General features: G+C 48.8%; 1 protein-coding gene across 1 annotated transcript; it reads right to left on the reverse strand.

Annotated features, from left to right (window-relative positions):
* Positions 1-335: 335 nt before the first annotated feature.
* Positions 336-6,300, reverse strand: ZSCAN2 (zinc finger and SCAN domain containing 2). Its single transcript, XM_056114103.1, has 3 exons — positions 6,270-6,300; positions 4,100-4,604; positions 336-1,861 (listed from the first exon to the last, which is right to left on the reverse strand). Exons 2-3 carry the CDS (start codon positions 4,500-4,502, stop codon positions 447-449), a joined length of 1,818 nt encoding a protein of 605 aa, XP_055970078.1. The 5' UTR covers positions 4,503-4,604; positions 6,270-6,300; the 3' UTR covers positions 336-446.
* Positions 6,301-14,627: the final 8,327 nt, after the last annotated feature.

The following is a 14,627-nucleotide window of genomic DNA, read 5'->3' on the forward strand; positions in this document are numbered from 1 at the left end:
AGAGGATCAGAAAAGGAAACAAATCAAGTCAGGAAGTGCCATTGAAAAAGACCTAACTTTTCCACCTTCTCTCCCTACACTTTGTTCTCAGTGTTTTGATTCCCACCACCGAGAGGACAGTGAGCAACGAGGATGAGCAGGGTAAAATGCTGGTTACAATCACCAAAACAAAATCAGGAAGAATGACTCTTTTCAAAAGATACCCCTCGGGCCGGAGCGATAGTCTAGTGGGGAGGGTGCTTTCCTGGCACTCAGCCTACCATGTGGTCCCCGAGCACTGCCAGGAGTAATTCCTGAGTGCAGAGCCAGGGGTAACCCCTGAGCATGGCCGGCGGTGACCCCAAAAGCATGAAGGAAGGAAGGACAAAAGGAAACGATACCTCTACTCAGGGATAGCACTGCAGTTCCATCTCCTGGGCCGGCCCCTCACTGCCCTCTTTGCCACTTCAGAAAAGTTTCTCTTTCATGTGAGTTCTCTGGTGAGTGATAAAGTTAGAGCTGTTGCTGAATCCTTTGCCACACTCGGGGCATTTGTAGGGCTTCTCCCCTGTGTGGATTCTTTGGTGGATGATGAGAACTGAATTCCAGCTAAAGCCTTTTCCACATTCAGGACACCGGTAGGGCTTGTCACCCAAGTGGGCCCGCTGGTGCATGACCAGAATAGAACCACGGCTGAAGCTTTTACCACACATGAGGCATTTGTAGGGCTTCTCGCCAGTGTGGGTCCTTTGGTGTACGACCAGTTGTGACCGCTGGCTGAAGCACTTTCCACACTCGCCGCACTGGTAGGGTTTCTCACCTGTGTGAATCCGCTGGTGCTTGATGAGATTGGAGCTCCAGCTGAAGCTTTCCCCGCACGTCAGGCACTCATAGGGCTTCTCCCCAGTGTGCATGCCCTGGTGTGCAATGAGGCTGGAGCTCTGGCTAAAACTCTTCCCACACTCCCCACACTTGTAGGGCTTCTCCACCATGTGCGTTCTCCGGTGCGTGGCCAGGTTGGAGCTGCGGCTGAAGCTCTTCCCGCACTCACTGCACTGGTAAGGCTTCTCTCCCGTGTGAGTCCTCCGGTGGGTGATGAGGGCCGAACTCTGGCTGAACCGCTGCCCACAGTCCGGACACTTGTAAGGTCTCTCTCCTGTGTGGATTCTCTGATGTCTGATCAGGTTGGAGTTGTAACTAAAGCTCTCACCACACTCTCTGCATTCGTAGGGCTTCTCTCCTGTGTGGATGCCCTGGTGTGTATTGAGGCTGGACCGATTGCCGAAGCTCTTTCCACACTCAGGGCAGGAATAAGGTTTTTCTCCTGTGTGAGTCCGTTGATGAGCAATGAGGTTGGGGCTCCTGCTGAAGCTCTTGCCACATTCAGCACACCGAAAGGGTTTTTCCCCTGTGTGGATTCTCTGGTGGGTTATTAGGTTTGCGCTCCGGCTAAAACTTTTCCCACAATCCCTGCATTTATAAGGCTTTTCCCCTGTGTGAGTAGTTTGGTGTCGACTGAAGTTTGAACCATCGCTAAAGCTTTTCCCACATTCATCACATTTGTAGTATTTCTCTCCCGTGTGGGTCCGCTCATGCGTTATGAGGTGGGATTTCCGACTGAAGGTTTTCCCACACTGGGGGCACTCGTAGGGCTTCTCACCCAGGTAGGTGCCCTGCAGACCAATGAGCTGCCCAGCTTCCTTACCCTGGGAGCGCACTTCCCTATGGCCCACACTTGGGGTGTTTCCCTGGGGACTTCGGAGTCCACAGTATCTCTCCATGTCACTTTCCCAGTCAGACTGCTGAGTAACTTCCCCTTCAGAGATGTCTTCAAGCATATCTTGATGAGCATTCTCCCCATTTTCACTTCGGATCTCAAAATCTGGAATAATGAAGAAAAAGGCACAATTTACCGAAATATCCTAATGATGAGGATATTTATGAGAGAAAAAGATGTATTTGGTGTGGGGGGGCCCGGTGGGGGGGAGAGCAGTTGGGCTGGAGGCAGACCAACAGTGCTTGGGTTACTCCTGGCTCTGCTTGAGGATTGCTCCTGCTTGGGGGACCACTGGTACTGGGGACTGAACCTAGGCCACCTGCATGCAAAGTGTAAGCTCCAACCTGCTATACTATCACACTGGATACCAAAATTTTTTAAATTAAATTTCTAGTTAAAATAGAGAAGTTAGAGAACCTGGAGGACTTTTTAAAATCAGGTTTAATTTCCTTCTAACTGGTTATGTAGTTGTCAAGCCTCAAATGTCTGTATTAATCACTTGGAATTTGTATGTCTTAAAGGTTTGTTTTACTTCTGTGATGGGGAACTAAGTCAGGTAGGAATCCGAAAATCATAATCAAGAGAAGCAACATAATGTCCCCTTAATACCATGATGTTTGATACTTAGTAGGTGCCCAAATCTGGTGAACAAATTAACACATTTTGGGGTGGGTAGTAGCACAGAAATTTCTACAGAGCTCAGTCTTCTTTTATAATTTCTTGCATTAAAGTATGTATGTATTTGGGGCTGGAGCAATAGCATAGCGGGTAGGGTGTTTGTCTTGCATGCGGCTGACCCAAGTTCAATTCCCAGCATCCCATATGGTCCCCCGAGCACCGCCAGGAGTAATTTCTGAGTGCATGAGCCAGGAGTAACCCCTGTGCATCGCCGGGTGTGACCGAAAAGCAAAAAAAAAAAAAATAGTATGTATGTATTTTCCTTGCACACAACCAACTTGGGTTCAATCCCTGGCATCCCATATGGTCCCCTGAGCACCATCAGGATTACTTCCTGAGTGCAGAACCAGGAGTAATCCCTAAGCATTGCTAGGTCACTGTCACTATCACTGTCCTCCCGTTGTTTGTCGATTTACTCGAGAGGGCCCAGTAAATCGTGAGACTTGTTACTGTGTTTGGCATATCGGATACGTTATGGGTAGCTTGCCAAGCGATAGCACAGCGGTTAGGGCATTTGCCTTGCATGCAGCCAACATGGCCAACCCAAGTTCGATTCCTCCGCCCCTCTCGGAGAGCCTGGCAAGCTACCAAGAATATCTCACCCGCAAGGCAAAGCATTGCTGGGTGTTGCCCAAAAAAATAAAAAATAAAATACATATCTGTATTTTATATCCCTATTAGTACATAAATAAGATGTAGGCAAGATGATCAAATTCCTGTAATATTCTAAAAGTCTCTAGATGGAAATGACTGGAAACAAGTAAGTAGGAAGTTAAAAGTGCCATTAAGGGGCCGGAGTGATAGCACAGTGGGTAGGCTGTTTGCCTTGCACGCGGCCAACCCAGGTTCGATTCCCAGCATCCCATATGGTCACCTGACCACGGCCAGGAGTAATTTCTGAGTGCATGACCAAGAGTCACCCCTGTGCATCGCCAGGTGTGACCCAAAAAACAAAAAAGTGCCATCAAATGCCTGCAGTGGGAGCCTCCCATTGCTAATACAAAAGACCCACCTCAAGAGGCCTGTCAAATGTTCATTAGAGAGAACTACTGGAAGAAAGTCTAATCAGCCTGTAGACAGAACTGTCAGATATGGTCCAGGTCAGAGCAAAACAGTAAAGAGCTGTGCACTATTCACTTGCACTGGCTGACAATGGCCAACACTCTCAAAAGGATCGTTAGAAATTAATGGCTGTTGGGAACATGAATACTGCCAGAAAGTTATTGCTACACTGTTTATATCACACAATGTCCTCCCTTGATGAGCCCCAAGAGGAAAGTTCCCTCTAATAACGAAAAGCTTTGAGCTCTTCTCAGACATCAGTTCTTGACTCCCAACCCTAAGTTTGGCTCCCACTTCACTCTGACAGCCGGGAAGTCTGGTTTTTGGTTTTGTTTTTGTGTTTTTAGATCACACTGGGTGATGCTCATGGGTTACTCTTGGCTCTGTGCTCAGGAATTACTCCTGGCAGTGTTTGGGGGGCCATATGGGATGCTGGGTATTAACTTGGGTCGCCCATGTCAAGGCAAACACCCGACCCACTGTACTGTTGCTCTGGCCCACTAATGGGAAGTCTGGACTGAAAATTTAAGAGCAAGTCCTGGATTCCACTTCTCCATAAACACGACCCACCCCATCCTCTCCCAATGGTGGTCTATGTCTCACCACTGTCCCGGAGGCTCTGGGTCAAGTCTTTCACCAGAGCTGCGGCCTCCTCACTGCTTTCAGGCCGATGCTCCTGCAGCCAAGCTTGAATCTCCCGCGGCAACACAGTCAGCATCTGCTCCTTGGTATGCACCTTTGACCTCAGCCAGCGCCGGCAAAGCTCTCTTAGACGGCCAAGTGCACCAGGGGGGCCTCCAACTACCTCCTCCTCAGAGCCACCCTTCCGGACACTGTGGGAAAAAGGCTCAGACTCAGGTCCATCTTCCTGCAGGATGGCTTCCTGCACCCAGGAATCATCCTCCAGCATTGTGGTAGTGACCCTTTCCTCCTGTTCATTCTCCTGAGGCGCCTGGACCAGCAGGTTCAGAGTGGTGGTCACGCTTGGTACCTCTGCAGCCATCATCCAGTTCTCTAGTCAGTCAAGCTTAGGCTTCTAATCGCCAAGTACAGCCATCATAAGCCAGGCACACTGAGAAGACACCTTCTCCAGGGGCAATCAGCAGTCCTGCTGAGGACCAAAGAAAATCAGAGTGCTAAGCAGATCATCTTAAATGAATTCTCCTCTCAGCAGCTCAGGTTAAACCAAGAGATTCAGACATCTGAAATTTGGCACAAGTTTTGTGTCTCTCTTAAAGGAAAAATGGCTTCATCATGAGAACTGCTCTGTGGCAGTGAAGAACAAACACCAGGAATTCAGCATTTGACTCTCTGAAATTAAAAGGGGGCTGGAACGATAGTGGGTTGGGTGTTTGCCTTGCATGTAGCCAACCTGGGTTCAATCCTTGGCATCCCATATGGTTTCCTGACACTGCCCTTAGCATTGCTGAGTGTGACCCAAAAAACAATCCCAAAGCATGAGCATCAGAGACCCAAAGCCCTTATAAGAGGGCTGGAGTAAGTGTATCTGGGGTGTATCTTCCTGCACCTTCCCTGCAACACAGTTACCCAACCCCAGTGACCACCTGCTAACACATCTCTCATTTCCCAGGATAGCCAAGGATTAGCACTAAGTCAGATCTTAAAGAAGTCTGAATCTCACAGGAAAAATGGGATCTTTACTGCACTGCTGCCCAACAAAGTATGAAGCTTTCAAATGTTCACAGTCTGATACAGCCTTCGGTCGCAGGGATTCATCTTTAAAAAATACCCCTCACAAAGAGTCTATCTGCAGAGACACATAGCCTTGGCATTACTTCTAATAGACACCCTAAAACCCCAGCGGCAGAGGAATGGTTAGTTTTCATCCATATGATCAAATGTGTTGACAATTCTGCTGACAGGGACCAGAGTGATAGTACAGCTGTTAGGGTGTTTGCCTTGCAAAGGCCAACCAGGTTCAATCTCCAGCATCCCATATGGTCCCCTGAGCACTGCCAGGAGTGATTCCTGAGTGCAGAGACAGGACTAATTCCTAAGCAAAAGAGGAAAAAACCCAGAAAATTCTGCTGACATGATTATAGCTATCTTGGGGCCTAAGAGTACAGCAAATAAAGCACTTGCCTTGTGTAGAGCAAACCTGGTTTGATCCAAGACACAACATTTAATCTGAACCCCGCCAGGAGTGATCCTTTGAGCACAGAGCTAGGAGTAAGCCCTGAGCACTGTCAGTCATGGCCCACACAACAAAAAATAGCAATAACGCCTATCTTTGTGAGTAATGCTTGGGAAGGGGCTCAAAAGAGCGTTTGGGGTTATGGGGGAATGTTTAAATTTTAAATAAAAATTTCAAGAGCGCAAACAAAAACTAGCTATGAAAAACCCAATGCTCTTACAGTGTATTTGCAAAAAGGGAAAAAAGGAACACGGGGTTGAGGAAAAGTAAACCCTCAGACAAAGCCCAGGAAAGTTGTCCCCGGGCAATTTTAACTGTCCGACCAGGGGCCTGGCACACCCCTCCGAGGCTCGCTTTCCTGATCTGTAGAACGCACAACTGGGGGCTTTGAAAACGTGTCTTCGGTCCAAGCCCCGCGCCCCGGCTGCACGTGCAGCGGCCGCGGGGGCAGTTCGCGGCCCCTGCGGCTGGGCCAGCAGGCGGCTGACCAGCGCCTCCGCGGCCCTCCCCAGCTGGGCTGCCCGCACGGCCTCCAGGCCCGTTATTCTCCCGCCGACGGCTACTCCCCGCGTCCGCACAGCTGCAGGCCTGCCGCTCCGGGCTCACCTTTCCGGAGACCAGGCCGGAGACCAGGTCCCGCCGCGGCCGCCGCCGCTCCGGGAGCGGAAAGCACCTCCTCGGCCCCAGCCTCCCGCTCGCATTCGCCCAGCCCGAGGGGTCCGAGAACAATGGACCGAGAGGGCCGCCCCCGGCCGCGCTCATTGGTTGTCCCCAACGGCCCTGGGAACTCTGGTCTTCTATTAGTCCACTCGGCGCCCCGCCGCGGAGGGAGGCTGGGCTGGGGCATTCTGGGAGATGTAGGCCGCCAGGACCGCCAGTCTTGGGCTGGGACGCCAAGTTCGGGATTGCTGAAATCCGCAAGGCGCTCAAAGTTCCCGGATCTGGCCAGCGCTGTCGCCTCTGGATACCGAGTCTGATCATCGCGTTTCCCGATCTCTGTAGCTCCGCCTCCAAAGTGAGAAAGTTGGGGTTGGCGGTGTCTCAGAGGGCTGCACCGTGTGCTGTGCTCATGGGGGCCCCCTGGGATCCTCTGCGTGGCTGAGTGTGCCCCACCTCCCCCACCCCAGCCCCGCCAAAATAAGCAAGTAAAAGTTGTGAGGCCTTTCCAGCGCTGAAGTGTAGGACTGATGTTGGTGGACGCCACCGGTGGCTCACGTGAGTCGAGAGGAGAGACAAGTCACCTCCTCCCACTTCGCCTCTGCCACCCAGGACCCGCAGGGAAAACTAGGACTGGTAAAGTCTGCGATGAGCCTCTACTTGGCAGGGGCCTGAGCCCTGCCAACCCCACAAGGCGGCGGTTCGGCCACACCTGATGTCCACTTGGTCTTTTCCGCAGGGGCGTTGATCCCCATCACTTGGTTTGTGGGGGACCCACGGACTCAGGCTGGAGCGAGGATTTGCTCTTTGCAAATCAGTCCCAGGCCTTACCCAGGGTTTGGGGGGTTCTTGTCTCGCTGGCAGAAAAGAATTTCAGGAGTAGACAAGCAGTGAAGTAAAACAGGTTTTATTTGGAGAGTTTTTGAAGGTGTGTGTGTGTGGAGGGGAGGGAGAGAGAGAGAGAGAGAGAGAGAGAGAGAGAGAGAGAGAGAGAGAGAGAGAGAGAGAGAGAGAGGCTCAAGAGAGAACCTGGGCTTCTCCGAGCGCGGAGAGAGCCCCTACACACATGCCAGCATTAGATCCAAAAGTACACATCTCAAGAGGGGAGATGCGGGCTGCACACGTGCTCCGCCACGTGGGTGCAAGCAGCACATGGGCTTGGGAAGCCTACCATGCCTTTCTTTGTTCAAGGTGGCTTTTTTTTTTTTTTTTTTGCTTTTTGAGGTCACACCCAGCAATGCTCAGGGTAACTCCTAGCTCTGCACTCAGGAATTACTCCTGGCAGTGCTTGGGGGACCATATGGGATTATATCGAACCCGGGTCGGCCGTGTGCAAGGCAAACGCCCTACCCGCTGTGCTATTGCTCCGGCCCCTGTTCAAGGTGGTTTTTATAGAGTATCTTCTTGGGATGTCTTGGTCTGGAATGTTCTGAAGTCTTCTCTGGGCTGAAGCACTTAAAGGTAATCAGATTAAGGGAGAGGTCCAAGGCTATTTGAGGAATTTCCCTCATGGGGAAGGGTCCAATCTCCTCAGGGTCTGCTGCTGAAGGTCTTATCAGGTCTCTGTTTTCCATATCCACAGGGTGGATCAGCCTTAGAATTTTCCTCCCAGAAGTTTTGCTAACCTATGTTTCATTGATGAGGGCCTTTCCCCGTCATCTGCCTACATCAGGAGCAGTGCCATCTTCTAAGCAATTGCTGAGGAGGAGAGTTGGAGGGCGGGGCAGCGCCACCAAACTGGCCTAGGCCTACGTACATCCCAGCCAGCCCTCCAAGCAGTGGCTCTAACCTTTGTTTTCGCACTGCATTGTTCTGCCTTGGAGGATAGCCCACTCCTGTGAAGTGGGCTCCCATGAAGCCTGCCTGCCCTGGCACTCATTTCCACAACACACTTCTATTTAGTCCCTGGCACAGTCCCTATCCAGCCCTAGAAGGTGAAAGTGGAACATCAGTTTCTAAGGTGAGTGCCCGCCCCTTCCCTGTTTGGTCACTGTCACTGTCACTGTCCTCCCATTGTTCATCGATTTGCTGGAGCAGGCCCAGTAACGTCTCCATTGTGACACTGTTACTGTGTTTGGCATATCGAATACATCACGGGTAGCTTGCCAGGCTTTGCTGCGAGGGCAAGATACTCTCGGTCGCTTGCCAGGCTCTCTGAGAGGGGCGGAGAAATCGAACTCGGGTCGGCCTTGTAGGCTACGTGCAAGGCAAATGTCCTACTGCTGTGCTATCACTCCTTTTTAAAAAATGGTGCCAAGCTCTGGTTGGAATTACAACAGGTAGGAAATTGCCTGGAAGCCCCAGGGGGAAACTTGAGAATGGAGAGCGCTACTTTCCCAAAGGCCTGGATCAGAAACCTAGTGTGCTGTATAATAGGGGTGTGTGTGTGGGGGGCTCCTCGGCACAGTCAAATTACCGCATTCATTGTTTTTCATTTAAAGGTCATTTTTCATATGGATTTAGTTTAAATATCATGGCTATATTAAATGTTTTATGTTTATTGGTGATCTTACTATTTGTCTAAGAACTCATTCTTCAGATCTCCCTTTATTTTATTTTTTATTTTTTTTAAATTTTTTGCTTTTTGGGTCACACCTGGCGATGTACAGGGGTTACTCCTGGCTCTGCACTCAGGAGTTACTCCTGGCGGTGCTCCGGGGACCATATGGGATGCTGGGAATCGAACCCGGGTCGGCTGCGTGCAAGGCAAACGCCCTACCCGCTGTGCTATCTCTCCAGCCCCAGATCTCCCTTTATTTTTTTAATGATTGTGGCGCATATGGGCTGGAGCGATAGCGCAGCAGGTAGGGCATTTGCCTTTCAAACGGCCAACATGGCAGACCTGAGTTCGATTCCTCAGCCCTTCTTGGAGAGCCCAGCAAGCTACTGAGAGTATCTCACCCGCACAGCAAAGCCTGGCAAGCTCCCCATGATGTATTCAGTATGTCAAACACAGTAACAGTTGTCACAATGGAGACATTCCTGGGCCCGCTTGAGCAAATCGATGAACAACGGGAGGACAGTGACAGTGGCACATATGCTGCCCGCACTCGTGTGCTGCTTGTGCCCATGTGGCCAAACATATGAGGTGACCGCATCGCCCCTCTTGAGATGTGGACTTTAGTGCTTTCATATCTAATACTGGGACGTGTGTAGGGGTGCTCTCTACATTTAGAGAAACCCATGTTCTCTCGTGTTACTCTTCCTCCCTTTCTCTCCCTCCTCCCCTTCCTCAGAACCTCCAAATAAAATCTGCTTTTACTTCAAAGAAAAGGAAAAAATGGAAATTACTGTAAGAGTGTTTCCTTTGTCATAGTAGTTACCATTTTTCTGTTTTCCTCTTCGCTTTTTGTTTTCCTTGATTATAAAAATTCAACTTTTTTTGGAAGTAAGAGCACGTACACCAGGACTTACTCAGGACTTACTCTTGACTCTGTGCTCAGGGGTCATTTCAGCCAGTGCTCAGGGGGACTACATGATAAACTGGGGATTGAACCCAAGTCAGTCACATGCAGGACAACTCCTGTACTATCTCTCTTACTGTCTCTCTTGCCCCACAGCTTGAGTATTGTTATTTTTAGAAACTTCTCATTACCACCCCCATGATTATTTGAGTTTCACTGTTTTTTCATCAGCTGTCCTCTTAATCCAAAGTGGAGTTTCTTTACTAGCCTCTTAACCAGGTGCAAACAGCGCCACCTTCAGGCTAGTCTGAGAAGTCTGCACTGGACACCTGGATACTAAATCCTGGGGTCAGCATTTCTAGAGAAAAAGATCTGGGACATGACTAAAAACGCTGAGGATTATCATGTCTGAACAAAGATTTCTTGTGCATTTTCCACCCTTATTAGGAATAGAAATTTACACAAAGGGAAAAGATTTGCTTGGAGGCAGGGGACACAGCTAACTTTGCTGTAATTTAATTGTTCTGTTGCCTCATCTCCTACAGCAAGGCAACACTCGGCCACGAGAAACTGGCACCCTTTGTTCTAGGAGAAGCCTGGAGCCAGCCATGTCTGTCCTGAATTTGCTTCTCCAGGAAGCTGGCCCTGACCGTTGTCAGCTATCAAGGTGGGGTGAGGAGAAGGGCGGGGGGGGGGGGGGGGGGAGAGAGAGAGAGAGAGAGAGTCCCATTTAAAACCAATTTGAGTGGGGGTATGGTGCCACCAGCAGGTCAGTCTGTACCTGTGAGGCGAGTGCATCAGCAGCCTGATGGCACCTTCAGACTCCAGATACCCCAAAATTGCTGCTGTGCCTTTGGCCAGACCCCAAAAACTTGGGGCAAAGTTTACCAAGAAAGTAAACTGCCAAAAGTTAGGTATGTGGGAGACACACCCACAAACCACCTCCGGCTCAGCTATATAAGGGGAGGCATGGTCTCTCTGGTTCCTGACTGAACTGCTTAATGGCCACGATCCCAGAGACTCAGAAACAAATCTCGAAACCCAGCGGCTTTTGGTAGAAATGCGTCCAGTCCCTGAGAATTTCTCTGCCTAACTTAGGAGAGACTCGCTGAAGGAATTCCAGAGAATTCAGAGTCTTGGAGACAAAGGACCAAGCCTGAGATCAGTTGGGAACCTAGAAGCAGAGGTTGAAGCTCAAAGAAGCACAGCAACAGTTCATAGAAGTTTAGCCCAGTAACTGCATGAGCCTTGATGCTGTGACAGCCTTGAGACTGCAGGAAGTAACCCTCCACCCAAGACCCCTACAGTCACTTTAGACTTCTCCTCCCATGGCAGAGTAAGAAGGAATGTCTTTTTCTTAACGCACAAAGCATGTGGGCCTCACTGTTAGCAGTTATGCCGCAGAATCATGGCCTCTAAATGTGAATGGGAAAATGCATTTGAATGGACCATGTCTTCAGGCACTGTAAGGAAAAGAGACTCAGCACAGAAACTTCTGGACTAAAAGAGAAACTAGGGAGCTGGGCACAGAGAAATCTTTTTTTGAATGTTGTAATTGTTTTATTTTTGGTTTGGGGGCCACACGTGACAGTGCTCAGGGACCATTCCTGGCAGGGCTGGGGACCATATATAGTTCCAGGCATTGAACCCAAGTCAGTTGTGCTAGACAAGCTCCTCTACCTGTTGTACCATTGCTCCAGCCTAGAAACATTGTTGTTCTTGTTCCCTGCCCCCCCTTGGTTTTTGGCCCATACCTGGCAATGCTCAGATTATTCATGGCTGCACTGAGGAATTACTCCTGGCGGTGCTCAGGGAACCACATGGGATGCCAGGGATCAAATCGAACTCAGGTCAGCCACATGCAAAGCAAACACCCTACCCACTGTACTTTTTCCCCAGGCCCCATAAACATTTAAGAGTGAAGAGTTAAATTTAGTCTCGGGCACTATTGACTCTCTCTCTCTCTCTCTCTCTCTCTCTTACTCTTGTACTGCCACATTCTATGTCTGTGTAAAGAAAATGCAGGTTTTTTATTTTAGTGTGAAAATCTTTCATTCCCAACCACCAGTAACTTTTGTCCATGTTTTTAAAAATATTTGTGTAGAGGCTGGAGCAATTGGAGAGTGGGTAGGGCATTTGCCTTGCACGCGGCTGAGCTGGTTCAATCTCCAGCATCCCATATGGTCCTGAGCTCTGCCAGGAGTGGTTCCTGAGTGCAGATCCAGGAGTAACCCCTGAGCATCACCAGGTATGACCCAAAAAGACAGAAAAGAAAAAATGTGTGTGTATATGTAAGTATGTGTGTATGTATATACAATGACTTGTGTTTAGTGTGACTGTAAATGCTATTTGGTCTTTCGGCCTTTGGCTCTTGCACTGGCCCTCAGGGACACTGGCTTTTCTTTTTCAGTGGCCCTGGGCTGCCCTGGTCTGCTCCAGATTCTTTGTGCCAAGGAGGAGGATGGATTTACAACTGCCAACCAGTTCCCATGCCCTCTGCTGAACTGCTCTATTCAGGGATATTTCTGGAAAGGGACAAGATGCCCAGGGCAGAACAGAAAGACTTGGGAGGCAGCCTTTGTGTGTGGTGGTGTCTGCCAAGAGACAAACCAATGGCACCAGGGCTGGCTTGAGACGGGGTGAGGGTATTTTAGAGAGAATTTAATGCCATAATTGTCAATGTCTCTCCAAGCTATTATGAGACTAATTATAAAGAGAGGGAAAAAAAAGAAAATGTTTTCAGACATACCTGTTTATGTGAGCACACACATATTCATATATACACATATAACCTCTGGGTTCAGTTCACAGGAGGAAATTATTCCTATGAGATAGATCTAATTCAACTAAATGGAATACTTAGCTGGCTACTGTGAAGCGGAAATATACTCTCATTCAGTAAAAACTTGCAGTATGCTTGGAATCCAGAAGAGACTTAAGGACAAGTTGGCTAACCAGCTTGTCAAATCACAGCTTACTCCTGAGCCACTCCTTTAAAAATACTGAGGCCACTGACAATGAGATTAAATGAACCACAGGCCTGAGAGGTAGAGTCTACTCCAGGGAATGGGTTGGTGTCAGAGACTTAATCATAAGGAGCTTTTACTATTATGTGTGTGATTTGCTTTATATACTAATACAGGAACAACTTGATTTTTAAAAAATTATTGCTTTGATAGTACAGTGGGTGGGGCACTTGCTTTGCATGTGGTTGATCTGGGTTAGATCCCCGGCATCCCATATGGTCTCCTGAGCCTACTAGGAATGATTCCTGTGTTAGGAGTTAGAAGTAAGCCCTGAGCACTGCCACGCTTGAATTTTAACTTCTTAAAATTTTCTTAGAAGTTAAATAAATCACAGTGACACACCATTATATATACATTTTTTGGTTTATTTTTATTTGGACGGAAACCCCAGCTGGAGAAAAGCCCAGGCTCTGTGCTATGGATGCTTCTGCAATTACTTCTTGCTACCACAAGGTGTCGTGCTGACGCCACTGCAAATTCTGATCAAGGTCACTCACACGTATTTTGGGTGCTTGGGAGATTGCTACTTGCTGGGCACCCACACTAATCCAGGGTCCTTTTTCTAGTTCCTTAGGTCTCATTCTATGCCCAGCCCACAGGACTCACCAGCATCTCCTTTCCTAGCCTGTTCACCCCAGCACTGTCTCAGGATTGGCTCAGGGGACCCTGTGGGGTGCTGGGGATCAAACCCTGGGTTGGCTGCATGCCAGGAAAGTGTACTATCTGTCTGGCCCCCATTCATAAGTGTTTTTAATTTATGTTTACAAGAACAGGGGCCGGAGACATGGTCCAGAAGTGAAGGCCATCTCATCAGCACTGCAAACCTATTCTACTATATAAAAGGCCCTCCCGTTGATCGTCGATTTGCTCGAGCGGGCCCAGTAACGTCTCCATTGGAGACTTTGTTGTTACTGTGTCTGGCATATCGAATATATAACCCGTGAAAATAATTGTTCTGCAGTCTCTTGAATCTGCAGAATCTGCCTCACCTGCAAAATTAACATTTTTCACGCTGTGTTGCCTTTTAAAATGTTTGGGACAGCCAATCCTGGCTGAAAGGATGGAACATTTTCCCAGTGCAAGATGACAATAAATATATTTGTCTTTCAAACCTCACAACACTGTTGTCAGCTGTGCTATTTTATTGCCTGTCCCCCCCCACAAATCCACAAATGGAGCCACTTTTCTATGGTTTGCATGGTCTTATTGTGCACGGTAAACCTTACTTTAGCCCTTTCTAGAGTGGTTTCATGATCAGATTGGCCAACTTCCTGTTACTTTAGACAGGAGCAGCCTCACCTACAGATGGGCCAATTTCGTCTTCTTTCTTCTGGAGTATAGTGTTGTTGATTCATTAACACAGTTCAAAGCCAAGGACATGGTGACTCATTTCTCATCTCACACACACTCTGCAAGGCACATCACAGTCTTCTTGATGCTAGGAACACGAAATTAGCGCTTCTCTAACTGTGCATGGGAGCCGTGAAAAGGAAAATCACCAATCAAAGCCCTGTCAGACCACAAAAAGTGCCATTAAATATGTAACAAAGCAGATATTTGTTTGCAGCTTCAGGGTTGAAATAAAAAGAAATCACCTTGTTTAACCTCAACAGGGAATATGCTCTTTTGTCAACTCAAAGTTTCTGCCACTCTGCCCAGGCCCACATATGACCCTGGAAGCACAGTGAGTGTTGACTTGGGGTTACGGATAAATTTTAGAGAATCAGAGAATTTACAGAAATGGAATCCTGTACGATAAACTGAAGGCTAGATAGTACAGAAGTTGAGGTGCTTGCCTTGCATGTGGCTGACCTGGGTTTGATCCCCAGCACTATATGGTGTCCCCTGAGCCTGCCAGAAATGGTCCTTGAGCATAGAGCCAGGATTGA

The sequence above is a fragment of the Sorex fumeus genome, unplaced genomic scaffold (genome assembly GCF_029834395.1).
Source record: "Sorex fumeus unplaced genomic scaffold, SorFum_2.1 ptg000024l, whole genome shotgun sequence".
Lineage (NCBI taxonomy): Eukaryota > Metazoa > Chordata > Mammalia > Eulipotyphla > Soricidae > Sorex > Sorex fumeus.